Source organism: Meira miltonrushii, assembly GCF_003144205.1.
Source record: "Meira miltonrushii strain MCA 3882 unplaced genomic scaffold FA14scaffold_3, whole genome shotgun sequence".
Lineage (NCBI taxonomy): Eukaryota > Fungi > Basidiomycota > Exobasidiomycetes > Exobasidiales > Brachybasidiaceae > Meira > Meira miltonrushii.
The window spans coordinates 1,328,188-1,346,418 of record NW_020289945.1 but is presented as its reverse complement, the minus strand read 5'-3'; the positions used below and the strand labels follow the sequence as shown (position 1 = coordinate 1,346,418).

Sequence of the window (18,231 nt, the reverse complement as noted above, 5' to 3'; positions counted from 1 at the left end):
GGTAAATGAAGATATCACTCTTTAAAGTAGATATGTGTACAATCTTTTCTTATCACTCATACCATCATCGTAAGAACACTTCGCAATCATGTTCGCAAAAAGCTATCCAAACACCTTCATCTCTATCCTGCTTACTATCTCAGCACTAATCATTGGATCGGTAAGTTAAGCTAATATGATCGAAATGTGCTTGGATCGCTGAACGAATCCCTTCTTTCATTCACCCAATCAGCTTGCTACAAAATCAACACCAGCTCCATCTCCTGCTCCTGTGGTATATGCAGTTCCACAACCTTCCCTTCAAACCGACAGTCTAGCAAGTTCGATTGACAGTGTTCCAATTTCAGGTCAATGTATCATCAGTATTTTGCATAATAGTGAAACGGGCGGACCTGTTGTTCCCGTATCACAAGAATCAAATTCGTTCAAAGATTGTGGGGTTAGTCCTTCATTCATTACATCAACAACCACAACAACAGGTTCAACCAGTACTGTCACAACCACAAGCACAATGGGCGGTTCTCTATCTTCTGATACAGCTTCGCCTTTACCACCTTCAGATTTTTCTTCTTCCGCTTCCATCGTCAGTTCAACGTCATCTGCAGCAACTTCTGCTCCGGCTGGCAGTAATGCAGGATCTCCTCAATTTTCCTCTATTCAATCTTTTGCTATCTCAATTGTCATTCTTCCCTGTATTCTCGCTTTTGCTCTTCAATTACTCTGATGTGGCATGTCATTCAATGTACAAATTCGTATGCGTGGTAAAAAGTGAAAGAAAGATACATAAACAGAATGAGTAGATCAACCTTGACGTCTTGATTTGCCAGGACGTTGTGATGATCCTCTGGATTTCATTCCTCCTCTGCCTCCTCTTGAGCCACCTCTTGCACCACCGCGAGATCCTCCACGCGATCCGCCTCGACCTCTACTGCTTCCAAAGTCATTTGTGCTTTCACGAGTGTTCTCTTTAGAATGACGTTTCTTTCCACCAAAGCCGAACTTTGAATCACGAGCATCACGTCTCATCTTTGGTGCTCCTCTCTTTCCACCTCTTCCTCCGCGTGTGGCAGATGATCTATCACCCTTTTCGCCTTCCAAGGCAGATTCCAATCGAATGTTAAATTCATCATCATCACCTCCATCATCTCCGTCTAAAGCGCCATTTCTCTTTCTTTTGAGTCCTTTTACTTTTTCTTCGAAATCACGTTTATTACGTTGACGTTCAAGTTGTTTTTCAACTTGAACCTTTTTACCGAATTTCTTGAGCTCGCGTTGCTTTCTTGCATCTTCTGATGCTTTCAATCCTGCCTTTTCGTCCAACAACTTTTGTCGAACACGTTCCATATGTTCATCAGATTTAACCATCTCTGCGAAAAAGTCTGATGGTCGTGTGAATGGCAAATTGGCTTGCTTTGCCAGATTTCTTCCTTCGACTGCAGCGTGCAAAGCTTGTTTATAGAATTCCAATTCTCGTTTCAAATCATCATCTTTCACTTCTGCTGATTCACCAAGCTCTTCTTGAATCGATTTAGGATATGAGACCGCCAATGTTTCGATCCAAGGTAGCGCTTTTCCATTTTGCCCTAAAGCAATACTGTCGCGAATCCGTTTCAGCGCATCTTCATTGTTAATCTTTTCGCGATACATACGTTGAGATCGAACGGATTCAGGCAAAGCTGCCAAAGCTGCATCCGAGAGTGATTCAAGAGGAATGGCAGATTCATCTCCTTCCTCGTCATCTTCTTCATCCTCTTCATCTTCCTCCTCTTGTACAAGGCCGCTTCTTGCGATACTTTCTGCAAGAGAGGTTCCTTTACCAGCAGGGACTGCAGCGTCTGCTTCTAGTTCCTCATCTTCGTCTTCCTCACTCTCTTCCTCATCGTCCAGCTCTGCATCCTCGCCTAGCTCTTCGTCATCATCTTCATCATCATCCTCGTCTTCTTCAACCTGCCCTGTGACAAGACCCAAATGGGCTCTGTCTAATTCCGTCAATCCATCCTCCCCCAGAGCTTTCATAAGTCTTTCCAAGCCACGTTGACTGACGTCTTGATCTTCGTCCTCATCTGATGATCCTGATTCGGATTCCTCTTCCTCTTCTTCTAGTTCTGCTTGTACCTCCTCCTCTACTTGTGCTTTTGCTTTGCCTTTGCCTGCTGTGGCCTTGGCTTGTGTCACCTTTTTGGCAGGTGCGACTGCTCCTTTTGCCTTTACTGCCATCTTTGTTTGATTTGAGGCAGATTGTGTGATGACTTTCAAGAAGAGTGATAGCAATCCACCATAATATTCACAAGAGCATATGCATACTCTTTTATTCTTCTTTCTTTGGATCCAAAATTTTTGGATTTTTTGCAACACGTGACTGGCGCCTTGCAACGCGCTTCTTCTCGTAAAGACAAATTACCTCCCGCACCTTTTCATTCTACTGTACCGATTTTATGGGACGTCATCATTCTATCATGATCGAAACATTCCACAATATATTAATTGTGTCTCTCACTTTGAGACAATCAAGGGTCAATCGCCCCACAAATGTTATCTATTTGACTCAATTTATGTGATAGTAAGACAATATGCCGTTCTGAGTCTTTAATAATCGTACGAATGATGATTGCAAAGGGGGTTATGCTGATTGATAGGAGGATGTTGAAATTTTAAAAGTCCGAGTGTGAACCCCATGCCATGCCATTGAATTGCGAAATAGGTTGTGTGGCTTTAAAGTCGAGACAATCCTCAATCCATTTGCGGACACGCGGGACTTTTATTTTATGTATCTTCAAGCCGTAGGGGGGTAACACACTCGCCCTGCACACACGCGTTTTTATTGAATAGCCTGGCTTTTTTTTGACCGGTGCGTCGGGCTGTTGGAACGAACGGTTGACCGAGTTGATGTCATTGTTTATACGCTAGAAATGGTCTAGTGAATAAAAAAGGTACACAATGGACATGCTCTTTGTCCACTAATTCGGGTTAGAACAAAAAAGTGCTCTCTTTTAGCCTCTTTCAGGCATAAGATCTTTAGATACTTCATGTAGGCAATCAGATCTGCGAGATCGGACAGAGAGCAACCATCCTATTGTTTAAGAGGGTCTCACAAGCCACTGGCATATATGCATTTGTCTCACAAGAATAGAAATGGATGATAATAACATCGTACGAATAATATAGTGATAATATGCGCTATCTTATTTCCGAATATATTCAATTTGATTCATATTGTTGACATCAGTGAACCACCATTCATTAAGATGACAACTTTTGACTGATGGTTTGCATCGACGATCACGCTAAATCAAACTACCTTTCCAAAAAAGGTACATTACTTACTCCAAACAAGCATCAACAATTTAACAATAAATGAGCAATATAACTTTAAACAAACAAATCTTCCGACTGATCTTTAGGCTGAAAAAGGGGTCTCCGAGGTGTACAGAGCAATCTTTTGATGGTGATTAATAATTTACATTTAAACACATCCTAATCCGGTCCTTTTTTTAATCTCCTCCCCAAAATCTATCATTTGTTCGCATGCATCTTTGATTCAGTCAGAAACCCAATCCCGGCTTGTGGGCAAAGATGTCTAATAAATCTCCGCGTAAAGCGCAATGGGGAATGCATCAACATAGACATAGACGGGATCCATCACCTTCTGGAGCCCAATGGGATGCTTCAATCACGCTTAGAGCAGTTCAAAGTGAATCTTTACAAATGAGAAATCCATCAAACGTATCAAAATATCCTCCTTCTCCAACTTCCACAACCTTTTCATCAGCTTCTTATAATACACTTCCAAGTACAATGATGACGACAAACACATCTTCTACAAGTACGAGTAATCGAACTACAATGTCAAATTCAACCGATCCCCCTATTGGTCAACAAGCAATCAATCTAAGAGGAAGGCCAGCCGGTTTTCATTCTTATAGCTTATCTGTCGATACAGCAAAAGCACAACAACAAACGGCTTTAGGACTCTTTCGATCGACAGAAGCAACTTCTCCAACTTCAACCACCGGAAGTCAATATCATTATTGGCGTGGAGGTGATTCGCCCGTTTTAATGAAAGGAAGTGAACCGCCATTCAATTATGCAGAAAGAAGGCCTTCATGGACCCAAGAAAATGTATCTTCTACTCGTAGGGGGGCTCCATTACTTTCACCCACTTCAACTTCATTCGATCAGCCCAGAACACAACATAAAAGAGCGGAAAGTCATAGCAATCCATTAGACAACATTAAATTGATCGAACAAGAAGCCAAAGCTTTGATGCTTTTGAGATCTGAATCAGGTCAAAAAAGCGAGAAGAATGCGCCCGTGAAGCCGTTGCGGATATCATCAAGGATGCCTGAAGGAGTTACAGACTATTCTTCTGCCGAGAAAGAAGGTAATAAGGAAAGAGTCAGATTTGACGATTCACGGCCTACTGCGAAGAGATCATTGACTGTTGAGCCGACGCCAACATCTCGACCATCATTCTTTAAGAAAGCGTTTGGATCTCCACTGAAAAAGACTGAGAAGGAAGCAAAAGAGGAAAGACGAACAACTCAAACAATGCCAACGACACGTTCAATCGTTCGTAATAGCCATTCTTCTTCTTCTTTACGTCAGAAAAGTAAACAGAGAGATACATTAACGCGAATGATTTCTGCTCCAACATTGATCGAGACAAGTTCAACCGCATCTCCCGTACAAACCCAAATGCAATTCCCACAAAATGACAGAAAGGAAACATTGCCAAAAGCCGAAGATTCAATTGCTGGCTTGAACGGCAATCAACCCAAAAGACGTAAACGAGCACCTCCACCGCCGCCACCGCGAAGAAAACACTCAGAGAATTCTACAAACACTCAAAGTTCAAGATCACCAATCTCACCACTTTCTCCAAGCGAGCCTCTCACTCCACCGGAGGAAAAAGGTGGTGATATAGCAGCCATTGTAGGATATAGCGATGAAGCTCAATTCAGAAAAAATTCTGCTTCGACTATCCGAAAGAATTCGGCCGTACACATGACTGAAGATTTCTCTCTGATCGGTCATATGCCGTTGGATTTCATCAATGGGGTGGGGAAGGAAAGAAAGTTTTCAAACACTGAATCACTCGGTTCAATCTACGATCAAGAAAGTTGGGCAGGTCATACACCACAAGAGAATGAATTAGCATTACCTTCGCCTACTTACCAACACGCCAAATTGAGTGGCGGCAAGAACCGTGGAAGAAAAAAGAGTGATCTTTCTCCTTTGGTCAAAGATCGTATTGTAGAGCTTCAAGAGCCAGATACGAGTATTGATACTTCTGATACAAGTAATGAAAGTCAACAATCTTCTTCGCACTTGCTCTATCTGGATGAAATACGCGAAACACGCAGAAGATCACAAGTGAAGGATGATCGACGAGCAACCGTTTATGAAGATGCAGATTCAGGTCTGGCTTCCAACGAAGAATCTTTGAATGCGGAAAGCGACTCTGAATCACCAATCATCGTTAAGCGAAGACCATCTGAGCCTAGATACTACAAAATCGTTCGAACGACAGATGAAGATTCGAATGAACTGGAGTACCTTGATTCAATCCATCTTTACGATGAAGAAAGTCAATCAGAGCTCACAGAAGAAAGTTCTTCGGTCACTGCATCTTCGATTGAACGTGCGAACAGTTCTTTAACCACTGCAGAACAAGAAGAAATCAATCGATTCGTCAAGAATTACGGAAAGAATATTCGTTCAGTTCGTGCTTCAGCTTTGATGGATTTAGACGATGCCGCTCAAAGACCTTCATCGATCGAGAAAGTATGGCAAGAGAGACAAGAAGGCAAGCGAAACGTGATCAGCTTTGTTCTGGCTACTATCTCTGGCACGATGACCTACTTGACGCCGATCAAATTCAAAGATATCCATCAAATCCGCAATTACAATAATATAAACGAATCGGATCATCAAGTAGAACAGTTTCATATGGAGAGCTTGAAGGATAATTGTGAAAGATTGTTCTTGGCTTCTGTACCGATGTATGAAATGTTGTTTACTCGTCTATGGCATATTTCTCATTGGTCGAAAAAGTTGGAATCCTTGTCATGGTTTACGGCTTACTTCACACTTTGGTACTGTGATGCTCTCATCCCGGGTGCTTTGGCAATCCTCATCTTCAAAATTGTCAATGAACGGGAATCCGGCAGAAAGCGTGGAAGTATGCTCACTTCGGAAGAGTTACAATCACGTTCAAAAATGCTTGAACAATTCAGTGAAGGTGTCAAAATAGATCCGGCTTCTATGTCTTCTTCCGCAACATCTTCTCCAACTTTAGCAGGTGACGAAAACAGCTTCACTTCCTCTTCCTCAGAAGTCACAAACGCTTTACGTCAACATACTCAGGCCATTTCCAACTTTACTGCAAAAGTTGCCGATATCCATGAACGAATGTACAACATGTCAAGATGGTCTTATACGCCTGCAACAGTTCGAACACTGATTATCGTTGGATTCACGATGGCTATCTCACTCTTTTTCAATGCAAGTCAAATTCTTCATTGTGTTGAGTTGATTTTTGGCGTTCACTTTTTCATCCTTGTTCCGATTCTTTCTCGATTCAAATCTTTATCTGGCAAGGCGAACTTTTCAATCTTCTCACTCTTCGATTTTGCCTTATCAGGTGTCCCAAATGACGCTCAAAACGCTCTATTGATCATGCGCAAGAGTAATGCGAACGAAAGTGATCGAGAATCAAAACAATCAAGAGACAAGCGTAAATGCATCGCAGAATTTGATGATGTAGTCATTCAACCTGCTCACGCTCGAGGAGGACGTTATCGCACCAAAGAAGATTCACCCACAAAGATGACCTGGGCAGCGAAAGAAACAACGTTTACAGCAACGTATGATGATCAAGTCGGATTACTGATGATTTCTTCTAAACGTATCTTGTTCAGAACTGGTGGTCCTTCTTTTATCGTTTTGTTGGATATCGAACTTGAACAAATCGCTCAACTTGATAAAGTTCGCAAAGCAACAATCAAGGATTCCATCCGCAACGAAGGCTTGCGAATCACCGTTAAGCAAGATTTCGGTACAAACACAGAGCCAAGTATTAGCATTCATACTTTTTTGAATATGAATTTGCGAGATGAAGCTTTCAATCGTGTTTTGGCTTTAGCCCCACAAAGGTGGCACAAACAAATAGGAGTCAATTCTTCTACCTAATTTCACACATTCTTTCACATCATTATACCACAACATACCTAGCATAACCCCCACCCATATAGAACACTTTCATTTGATTTCAAATTGCATCAATTTTTGATTAAGAATACAAACTACAATACAGCGTAAGAAAGAAGTACCTCTAAAGCATTTGTTGAAGTAACATCTCCACAAACAGGCTTCCTCCTGGTGATAGACCAGGGTGTAATCGATCTACCTGATGATGATCTTGACCGATCATCAACGTTCCCCAATCCATATCCACTACACTTCCTTTTGTTAATCTTGCACTTCGATTTCGCCTTCCCTTTACGATATCATCCCCGGTTGGATATAATACAGACTTTCTTGCCAAGTTTAATGCCATGATTCTGTTCATATGGAACAAAGGATGATCGGTAGTCTGAGTGAGAAAGAGTAGTGGTGTTAGTATGACATCCCAAATGTTCCTAAATGTTTTTCCGATTCAACGCTTTTTAGCAGGGTGGGCGTATGCAGGGTTATCTGTGCGTGCATACGCTTGATAAGATTCGATTTTGATCCAGAAGGTTCTCCACTAAGCACGCGTACTGCAACAGTCAAAAGATTGTCTCCTCTCCATCATCACCTTTAAATACGATTCAAGAAATGCAACAGATATTCCCGTTACCATCGCTGTGAGACTAGGCCGTTTGGCAGAAAGCATTTGAGGCTAGCCAAGAAGTAAGGTTGCTGTGGCTTATATCGCCTGAAGAAATTGACATGACAGCAATTCGCGGACCAATCACATTCCAATCACAATCCTTTGGAAATCCCTTTTTCTCTGACAAGATGAGAAAGAGGACTAGACACGATCGCGATATCCGAAATAGGCTGCATGATCGTTCTGTAACGGATCACAATGCCAGTGCAAGCAGTTGGGGCGCAGCAGATTTCTCAGAATCCGAATCAACAACATCTTCCAGTTCCGATTCTGGCTTTGATGCTGATATCGAAACACCGCTCGATAATACTGCCGATCCAGATGCCACTCTCACACAGCCGCCTCCACGAAAAAGAAGGCATTTAGACGCTGATGATGTTGGTCGTTTTGCTAGCATGTCAATCGAAAGAAATAGCAGATATCGCGACAGGAGAGGCATTCAACCAAGTGAAGTAATCACTCCAGCATCACCAAAGCTCCATCCAATCTTTGACACAAATGCGACTTTGCAAACACCGCAGCAACACCAGGGAATATTTCCGAACGATGTGCTGGAAATGAAACCTTCAAGTGTCGAGGAACCCCTGGAGCCTGATGAAGTAATGCGAGCACGAAGAGGACCAACGACCGTTCAACTGGACTCTGATCGCTTCTTTGTGACATCTTTGGACGATTCGTCATCGGATGAAGAAGAAAGTACAGAGAAAGCTGAAAAGGAAAGGGTGAATCGAGTGATGGAACATGTGACGGATACGCAATTGAGGGATGTATTATCCTCGGCTTCAAATCAAAACAGCAAAGACGACTCCAATCTTGTCATCAATGGCGAATTGATTTCCAAGTTGCAGGCTCTCGAATGGCAACAGAGAATGGGCATCATACGCGACAAAGCCGCACGACCTCTTTTCAGCAGTCCGTATTCTACGCCAAAACTTCGAAGTAGTTCCACAACTCCGGAAAATCTTGCTTCAGGATCGGCGTTAATCCTCTGGCGACAGCCTGACAATCTGACTTTAAATTTTGGCAAGACGAGTTTGCCAATGACTGCCCCGCAAAACCAAACATCTGATTCGCCGGTGGTGTTTGAAGATGGACAGTTTGCATATGTGCATAGGCCAACTTCCACCGATCAATCAGCCGCCATGAATGAAAGCTTACCAAGCGATGGTATGCAAGACGACACCATGGATGTGGACTGAATCTCCGTCTTTTTGTGTCGTTTCCCCTCCCACTGTACCATTAGAACCAGCATCATGTACAAAAGAAAACAATTCCGAATCGTATCACAATTGCTCAATATCACACTCACCGTTTTAGTATCATCCGTTTGTGCTCCTGTCCACCATTCCAACGTAGTTTGCTCTGCATCCGGTGGTGCATGTATGCTACGCCAACCAACTTTTGCCTCTTTCCATGCACTTTGTATTCCGGTAAGCATGTCCACATATCTTGATCGCCAAGAGAATAGCCGGTGTTCGCTCAAATCTTCCACCAGACTTCGCATCATTGTACTGTCTTCGGTTGCGAATCTTGCAAGGTCCCAGAACGAGCTCGATAGGATTACTGTATCTGGCCATGGGTGAGATCTTGGCGGTGGTAAGTTGGGTGAAGATGGATGACTTTGAGCCATAGAATTGAGTAAAGGGATATACAGATCCTCCATCCGATGCTCGAATAAACCCGGTGCAGTCCATGCAGGTAGTCCTTGGAATATATCTCCAATATCGCCTCCCAAATGATATGTTGAAACCAACAGAAAGTCAAAATCAGGAACATGACAATAATGCGCCAAAGCTTTTTGACCTGGATCTGTGCTAATGTATGAACTGTGATCGGTGAGCTTTATTGCATGTTCTTTTGGAACCTTTAATAGAGCTTCTCCCCAAGGATGATAACGATCAACAGCTACGACAGATTGGCCTACCAAAGTGCAGAAATGTTGTAGCAGGAAATGATCTGTTTCATCTCCGATCATCACCACAGTCTTGTTTGAAACCTTATTCTGAATCGCTTCTTTTGTGACTAATTGCGATGGCGGTAAGGCGGTTGTATGGTAAGGTGATGATTTCAAGGCTGCCAATAGAGCCGGTAAATATCCCTGTACGTTGCAAGAAGAATCGTATGTCCGATATGTTGCCAAGCCGGAAGGTAGTTGTGCTAAAAAGCCTGGCAAGAGGAATGGATCGCATGCAGTCGCTTGATCGGCTTTTGATGTACTGTCAATAATGCCTGCAAACGGGCCGAAAGATGCCAAAAAAGAAGCGGCGATCATCATTGCTGATATCATCGTTAGTGCTCGATAACATCTTGGTACTAGATTAGGTGCTTGTAAGAACCTTCTTATTTTTGAACCGCCTGTATAAGTTGCTCCATTGCCTATCACTCCGTTACGATGAGATGGATTGCCGTACCTTGGCTTTACCAAAGGTTTGTATTGATTTGACGGCATGTTTGAATGGTGATTGCTATTAAGAAGACAACTTCATTCTTCTTCTTAATCCCTGCCCTGCTAGCGCGGCACAACGCTAAAGAGAAGAGATCAACACTTCTCATCTCGCACGCGCCACTTCTCGGTCAACCTTCAACTTTTAGAATTTACAGAGAAGCTTCAATTCAGTCCACCATCACAGATGAAGGTGAAACTATGATGCCATTCACACATCGTATTTTAGTTTTCATCGCTGCAATAGGATTGGTGGTCACATTTTGGCAAGGTCCAGCAGTTTCGGCATGGTTGGCATATCATAGTAAAAGTCTCTCATCACAGCAATTATTCAGCTCCAGCTCTCTCGATGAGATCATTCAAAGAAGAGTTGTTGCAGTGGCAGATTTGCATGGTGATTTGGAACATGCACATAACGTCTTGCGAATGGCACATTTGATCGATAATGAGGATGTGCCAAATTGGATAGGAGGTCATGACGTTCTCGTTAGTACGGGTGATATTGTCGATCGAGGAGATGATACGATTGCACTTTATCAAATGTTTCAAAGGTTACGACAGCAAGCTCGATCACAAGGTGGTGATGTGTTGAACTGTATCGGAAATCACGAAATGATGAACGCTCTGATGGATTGGAGATATGTAACAAAAGGCGATTTGAAGAGCTTCGGAGGAGCAAAAGCAAGAAGGCATATCATGTCTACCGATGGTTGGATAGGACAAGATTGGACATCAAACTTTTCCATATCCCACACGATCGAGCTCTTGTCACCCTCTCATCTTCCTCCGTCGTTATCGAAAGCGTACAGCGTTCCTAGAGCAAGCTTTGTACATGGCGGCATTCATCCAAAGTGGGCAGCTTTAGGCCTTTCACACATTAACCAAGTAGGTCATAGCTTATTGGTAAAAGCACTTTCCAATCCTAAACCTCAAGGTTGGCTACCGGACGGCACAACGAAAGAAGAGACTGAATTTTATGGTGAAAATGGTCCGCTATGGTATCGTGGTTATGCACTTGACGAAGAAAAAGCCGTTTGCAATGAAGCGGACAAAGCACGAATAGATTTAGGCGTACGACATCTGGTTATGGGACATACTCCTCATCTTTCAGGCTTTGTCATTCGTTGTTCAGGCAGCGTTTTGTTGATTGATACCGGCATATCACGTGCTTATGGTGGAGAACAATCAGCTTTGATCTTTGATACTTCTGTTCAGCCAATTCAGGGGAAAGACGTCTGGGAGGAAAAGTCAACGATCACTGCTCTGTATAAAGGCCGCATGCCAAAGATTATCGATTCAAAAGTACGTCATATTGAGGTGTGATGGAATTCCGTTGTGAATATTGCTTTGTCTATAATAGATTTATTTTTTCGTTCGAATCTTGGCATGGGAAAGTTCTCTTTTGGGGCTAATGCGTTATTGATTCTGAGAAAGAAGCAATTCTGGTTCTAAAAACATTTTAGAAGAGCAACATTTGTCGGTGCCGAGTCGTATTTCCCCACAATTTATGCGTCATCTTATGTCAGATGATTTTTAGACTTTAATCAAGTAAAAATAGAATTTGCAACTCAAACTATCAATATTGACATCATGGGAACCAGCTTAAGCAAGTACCTTTACGCCCAGCCGGAAAAGTTAGTGCTCCCCCTGAAAAAAAGAATGCATAAATTGTTGTTTGCTTACTAATGAAGTTATGTAACAATTGACTTTCAAATTCAAATGCCGTTCTTTCTCAGACGGTTTTCGTCATTGGTACCTTGATGATGATGAAGCAGCCTTTGAATGAATGTGCATGTGCAAGCAATGATAATCTTTGCATGGAATTCTCTCTCAAAAGATTGTGAATGACGGTCTACGAATGCCGTCAAATTCTGGAACATTTGTTTTGTATTTCAAATGCAAGAGCGGGATTGGAATAGTTGCAAATTATATAATATATATGCATGTGACATGTACGAAACGCCGTTGGATACGCTAGTATCACCATTATAGCCCGTATGTGCATCGCGCAGGTGACTTGCATATACATGTTCTATCCATTGTGATACCGTTTTATCGAATCATCAAAGAAGCAACAATTCAAATAAAAACTCGCTTACAATTATGCTTACTCGTCATTGTTTTAAGAAAGTGAAAATATTCTAGAGCGGATTTACGGAGAAACTATTGAGAATGAGGGGAAGTTGTGGAGACCGTTTTTGTGACTTGATGGAGAATGAAATAAAGAGGTCACATTGTTCGATCTTCTTGGTTCATACTCAGGCACACTTACAACGATCGCTCGATTAGTCGGGATAACGGTTATACTAAACTTGGCACGTTGGATGATATATAGTGGAGGTGATTTGATGACAGACATGGTGCTCTCTTGATGTATTGCTCTCTAATTAAGGTTGATTTTTCCCACCTCCAAAGAATCCAAAATGATCATTTACGCGAAACGCCTTTGGTTAGTGTGATTTGATGAAACTGTGGTGTTCACTGATAAGATTGTTGTACATATATCGTCTATGCGGCAACTCCTCAGTGTATGCATGCGAATGCATTTTTAAAATTTAAGATATGGGAAAATTACAAACTCAGCCAATGGCGCAACACAAGAAGTTCAAATCAATTTAAACATTCAAACTCCGATCCTCTCGGCAGCTACACTTACAGCGGCAAACGAAAAAGTGAACTTTTGCTGTTTCCCAGGCTTTGCTCCAACATGCAGCTTTACTTCCCCCTGGGGTCATCCGTTCATTCGTGGGGCGCACTTTCTTCCTTTTCCTTTTGTGTCTGTGTTTCCAAAACTTGCCGAGTAGTGTGGGTTAATGAACGCGCTAATGTATGTAGTCAAATCTCGCTTTTCTTTTCTTGGTACAGTTCCTGCGCCTACAGTGTACCCCAATCGGGTTTTACTTTGTCTTTCGTCATTTACACAGCATCAAACGGCAAAAGGGCTCAAAGGTCCAAGTTTGATTAAATGCATACACACATTCCATTCCAATCTTGACGGCAACATACCTGTACCTACAGATTGATCTTCAACCCCTGACTTTGTGCATTAACGGAGAGATGATTTTTGACATTTACCCCCCTTTTGTCTTTTGATGAGGAAGAAAATAGAAAGATTTAGGGGAGAGGTCCGAACGGAAAGTCAAAAAGAGGCTTTTTTCTTGCACCAAAGGAGAATTACACAAAAACTTCATTTAGCCTGTAATAAATTAAGAATATGGTAAATGAACTTTTTATAAAAAGCTAAAATAAAGATAAAATTACATTCGGAATGATTGCGTGCTTTTGTTTATTGACGAGGCGGAATTACACTGTTTCTAAAAATTGTTCACACACACACACACACACACTCAACGGCAACCGCAACAAAAGGAAATTAAACGACAAAATCAATTCATTTCACCAGAGGATTGTTTTGCCTCTTTTGTTCTTTAACAAGGAAATTAAAACTCCTTATCAGTTTGGCGAATTTTGAGTGAAGATTTAAATTTGGTGGAGAAGATCGTGGTAACCATCTCCTTGTAATGAAGTTCGTTTGAGTAGGTACCTCTTGAACCCTATCTCATTTCTCTTTCTCGACGGCATCATCATCTTTGTTGGTCGTTGATTCCTACTCACTTCTTCTTCTTAACGACGACAACCAACTTTGAGCGGATCATTGATATCTCTCTTATCTCAAATCTCAACCGCTTTTACCGCCGTCTCCGTCGATAAAAGGAGCAATTAATGCAAGCATGATTGATGCAATCTCTTCTTCTAATCATCAACCTGTCACAATGGAAGAGAACGGAGAGCCGCGTTTATTCGTACATATTCCAATCCAATGGCCTTCCGCCCGAAAGTCCGTATCTTCGACCGAGACAAACAAATTACAAAATTTATTCATTGATCCAAAAGATGAAACATATCCTTCTTCTTGCTCGTCCTCCACTCGACCAAAGATGTCAACAAGATCACTTTCTAATCGACAATATACCTCAACAAAACAAATCGCTGCTGCAGTCTCCACACAAAAGGAAAATCGCAAACGTCGATCGAGAGTGGTTTCAACGGATAGCAACTCTTCCTCTTCTTCTTTCTCAACATCAACAACATCAGAGGATGAACAAAAGATAAACACGTCTGATTCTCAACAAGAACAACAAAAGTTTGCAACACTTCCAAAATCTCAAGCTAATACAATGAGAAAGATCTTGGAACGTCGTCGTCATGCTCGTTCAAATTCTGTACCTGATGCACCGGCAAGATCGTTACACGTTGATACATTCTTGCCTTTGCATCTTCCACCTCCTGATCTTTGTGCAAAATCACCTTTGCTGTCTTACCCATGTTCATGGTGGCCAACAGAAGATGACAAAGAAACAAAATCGGTCAAAGAAGTTAACAAAGAATCAACCTCGTCAAGCCTTCCCATCGTCAATGCCGAATTACGTCGTTCAGAAAGTTTGGCAAGCTTTATCAGTGCACATTCTGATGGCAGCTGGCACGGCGATCACGGTGATGATGATCCTGATGGTCAATTAGCCAGAGCATTGGGAGAAGCACTAGAAAAGGATCAAGTGGACTCCAATGAAGATGGAGACGTTTCAAACAATTATCAAGAGACAAGCAACGCAAAAGATTCCACACAACATGGTCATGGTCCTTTACAAATCTCAACGTACGATTACGATGAGGAAGATGACCACAACAAAGTCCCACATGCTCATGTGACCACCGCCTCATCCTCCAAGGGAAAAGAGGCAACGAAAGCAGAAGAAGAACAGGATATTGCAAAGTCTGCAGGTCCATTGATGCAACGACTTGCAAACTACATGTTCAATTTGAGCATGTTTGGAACGGATCAAAATGATCAATCATCACCTCTTGAAAGTGGTATGTCCCACAGCCAATCCGATGGACACCTTCCACTGTCTTCACCATCAAGTCTGAACGCAGAGAGAAAAGCAAAACAGGTAGGACGTTACCGTCTTGGCAGTTCGATCAGAAGCCGTGCAGCAACGATCGCAGGTGACATAGACTTGCTCGCTCACGGTGAAGTTGTTCAAGAAGATATGGACAAAGCAAGCGGCTTATGGAGCTTATGGCGTTGGATCATTCCAGATATCGATTCCTATATGAATGATAGCGCTGTAGGCAGTGAAAAAGACTCGCAAGCCATGAAACGAAATGTTTCTGTACCATCACTCGTATCGGGCTACAGCTTGGACACAGTTGAGGAAGATGAGTGGGACGAAGAAGAACACCATTCAAACAAAGTCGAATCATCACCCACACCAAGCGCCAATTTCAAGAGTCTTTCACCGCCACAACTATGTTATGCAGAATCATACCTTCGCGATTCAGGATTCGGATTGAAATCTTTTGAATCTTCTGCTTTCAACGAATTTAACCTTTCGGGTGAAGTACCGGCAAAGATTTTATCGATCCGTAACCACTTGCCTACTTCTATCCTCGTACGAACGGAAGATGTCCTAGGCAAGCAAGGTGACAAGGCTGCCAAACACTCGTCATCCGATCCAAGTCCTCTGTGGGATAATCGTTTGGTCGAAGAACCATACGAACGTACTTGGGGAAGCATGTTGGGCTTATCGGTTTATTAATTTTTAAAATACGCACAGTCTTGACCACCTCGATGGCAAGTATAACGATTTTCCTTTTTTTTCGGTTTTGACGTCTTCTCTTTTCTTTTCTCTTATCTTTCATCATCATTGTATTCATACGGCATACCACTCATCATCATCATCATTCATGTACATAGAGTCAATTCACTCGAAACAATTGTTCCATTAGCATTCATACAACAAATGATCAATTAATCATGTTTCTATTTATTATACACTTGTTTGTCTGTGATTATTCGTCATTTGCAAATAATTTTGCGATACTTGCTAATTCCACATTGCCCCCTGTCCATACCACACCGATTCGAATCTCAACCGGTTCTTGTGTGGCATTATTCTTTGTCTTTTCTTGGGCAATCTTGCCTATCTGTTTTGCTACTTCTGGATTATGAAGAATGATAGCCAGTCCAACAGCTGCACTAGGTTCGATGAATTGTTTCATTCTTGTCCATATTAGCTGAAGTGCGTCTTTTATCTGAGCTTCGGTTGCAGTCAAGATTGTAGAAACGTTCTTCTTGATGTGTTTGTATGTGAATGGTGATAATGCAGTCAATAAACCATCACAGATCGTTCTGGGAGGTGTGATGGCAGGTTGAAGGGTATCGGATTGGAATGTACGGGCTGCATCATCTGCTTCTTTTGGTTCAGCTGCAATGACTTGTATCCTTTCATCTTTACCTTTGATTGCCGTTGAAACTCCACTAAGCATACCACCACCACCAACAGGTGCAACAACGATGTCCAATACCGGCTCCTGCTTTGCATCCCTTTCTTTCCATCTAGAGCCATCATCTCGTGGTGTGCCAGCCACAGATTGTGCCTCCGAACATCCTCTCTTCGTCTGTTCAAGTGCATGTACTTGCTGCCACATCTCAAGAGCCAAAGTTCCTTGACCGGCAATGACTAATTCATCATCATAAGGATGAATGAAACGTACGATTCTTTCAGAATTTTCTTTTTGTAAGGAATCCATCAAAGAATTTGCAAGTGCTTCGCGAGCTTTTTGTGTTGGTTCACATTCGTGTATTTGTGCTCCATATCCTGCAACTGCATCCTTTTTGACTTGTGGTGCCGTCCTTGGCATTACGACAACAGCTTTTGCACCCACACTTCTGGCCGCACAAGCAACAGCTGCAGCATGATTACCGCTCGAATGTGTGATTACACACAACTTTGAAGCATCAAATGTGGCATTGGCGGTTGACTGTTCAAGGTACGTTTGCACTGCATTTGTTGCACCTCTCATTTTGAACGCTCCTACTTTTTGCAAATGTTCTGATTTGAATGCTAGCCGAACACGAACGGGCGGTGTGTTTGATTGTACATCATCTTTTTTGAGGAATGCATTGATTGAATTTGTTGCAATTTCATCGATCAAAGTTGAAGTTAATAATGGCGTTCGATGAACGTATGCTGTTACTCGTTTATGTGCTCTTTCGATATCTGATAAAGTGACCAAATTTGGCCGGTTAGCCGTATTGTCGCCGGTGTGTGACATTGTTTATGATCACAATGCGGTGATTTGAGGAAGTAAATATCGTTGATAAGCGTTATCGTGAGCTCTTGACAGGATTCCAATCAACTTAGGAATTCCTTCTTAAGTTGGACAAATGAACAAACTGTCATTTGCAATCTTAAACTATGGCGCATACAAAGTCTAGTCTAGCGTGCTTTTCAGAGTTATCGGTCTTAGTCGCCGAATAGTAGGCCAATTGAAGCACACGGTACCTGAATGGGTGGGAGTGGCGGAGAGTTTAGCGTGCCTTGCGCTAAGGTAAGGCGATTTCGGATACGATGAGGAACCGTAGGTGATGACATGTAATAAGTGACGATGGTGGGGGCGTTTTGTTCGATTTAGAGCCCAGAATATCCCATCAGAGTCCAGAGAAAGGAGGAGACTTATCCGTACTTTTCTCACTTTCCACAAATTAACTAAGGATGAAAAGGAAATGAAAAGGAAAAGCGGCCAAACGAGATTATTGGCCATATTCATCTTCCGATCGATGAGGCACAATCAATCATTTACGCTACGGAAAAGTTAGGAAGAGTTAAAAATTTAGGCGCGGAAGGTCGTTCCGATGAAAGTGGCTTTATTTTTGATGGGAGAGAAAGAGAAAAGATTCATTCATTCATTTGTCCGTCCGATGCATTCATTTCATTTAGCCGCGTTAAGCACTTTTGTCTACCGAATGAAAGCAAGACAAGCACCAAGATTTGTCAAATGCCACCAAAAAGAAGTCATCATGCATATCGGACATCAACAAAGCGATTAGCATATGCATCCATACGCCTTC

At 42.3% G+C, this 18,231-nt stretch overlaps 8 protein-coding genes across 8 annotated transcripts; 4 read left to right on the top strand and 4 right to left on the bottom strand.

Annotated features, from left to right (window-relative positions):
• Positions 1-88: 88 nt before the first annotated feature.
• On the top strand, positions 89-783 carry FA14DRAFT_190831 (uncharacterized protein; the record flags this gene model as incomplete). Its single annotated transcript, XM_025501822.1, has 2 exons — positions 89-160; positions 233-783. The coding sequence occupies 2 exons, from the start codon at positions 89-91 to the stop codon at positions 722-724; spliced, it is 564 nt and encodes a 187-aa protein (XP_025354005.1). The 3' UTR covers positions 725-783.
• An 18-nt stretch (positions 784-801) lies between these two features.
• FA14DRAFT_173470 (Ebp2-domain-containing protein) lies at positions 802-2,233 on the bottom strand (the record flags this gene model as incomplete). Its single annotated transcript, XM_025500484.1, has 1 exon — positions 802-2,233. Exon 1 carries the CDS (start codon positions 2,215-2,217, stop codon positions 802-804), a length of 1,416 nt encoding a protein of 471 aa, XP_025354004.1. The 5' UTR covers positions 2,218-2,233.
• Positions 2,234-3,573: 1,340 nt separating this feature from the next.
• On the top strand, positions 3,574-7,191 carry FA14DRAFT_180337 (uncharacterized protein; the record flags this gene model as incomplete). Its single annotated transcript, XM_025500994.1, has 1 exon — positions 3,574-7,191. One exon carries the CDS (start codon positions 3,574-3,576, stop codon positions 7,189-7,191), a length of 3,618 nt encoding a protein of 1,205 aa, XP_025354003.1.
• Positions 7,192-7,333: 142 nt separating this feature from the next.
• On the bottom strand, positions 7,334-10,145 carry FA14DRAFT_124939 (uncharacterized protein; the record flags this gene model as incomplete). Its single annotated transcript, XM_025496673.1, has 2 exons — positions 7,334-7,594; positions 9,183-10,145. 2 exons carry the CDS (start codon positions 10,143-10,145, stop codon positions 7,334-7,336), a joined length of 1,224 nt encoding a protein of 407 aa, XP_025354002.1.
• A 375-nt stretch (positions 10,146-10,520) lies between these two features.
• On the top strand, positions 10,521-11,639 carry FA14DRAFT_123686 (Metallo-dependent phosphatase; the record flags this gene model as incomplete). Its single annotated transcript, XM_025496593.1, has 1 exon — positions 10,521-11,639. One exon carries the CDS (start codon positions 10,521-10,523, stop codon positions 11,637-11,639), a length of 1,119 nt encoding a protein of 372 aa, XP_025354001.1.
• Positions 11,640-12,464: 825 nt separating this feature from the next.
• FA14DRAFT_161422 (uncharacterized protein) lies at positions 12,465-12,734 on the bottom strand. The gene has a single exon (XM_025499115.1). It carries the CDS (start codon positions 12,673-12,675, stop codon positions 12,469-12,471), a length of 207 nt encoding a protein of 68 aa, XP_025354000.1. The 5' UTR covers positions 12,676-12,734; the 3' UTR covers positions 12,465-12,468.
• A 1,184-nt stretch (positions 12,735-13,918) lies between these two features.
• FA14DRAFT_64725 (uncharacterized protein) lies at positions 13,919-16,043 on the top strand. The gene has a single exon (XM_025502626.1). The coding sequence runs from the start codon at positions 14,048-14,050 to the stop codon at positions 15,914-15,916; it is 1,869 nt and encodes a 622-aa protein (XP_025353999.1). The 5' UTR covers positions 13,919-14,047; the 3' UTR covers positions 15,917-16,043.
• A 37-nt stretch (positions 16,044-16,080) lies between these two features.
• Positions 16,081-17,550, bottom strand: FA14DRAFT_161421 (tryptophan synthase beta subunit-like PLP-dependent enzyme). Its single transcript, XM_025499114.1, has one exon. The coding sequence runs from the start codon at positions 17,433-17,435 to the stop codon at positions 16,170-16,172; it is 1,266 nt and encodes a 421-aa protein (XP_025353998.1). The 5' UTR covers positions 17,436-17,550; the 3' UTR covers positions 16,081-16,169.
• Positions 17,551-18,231: the final 681 nt, after the last annotated feature.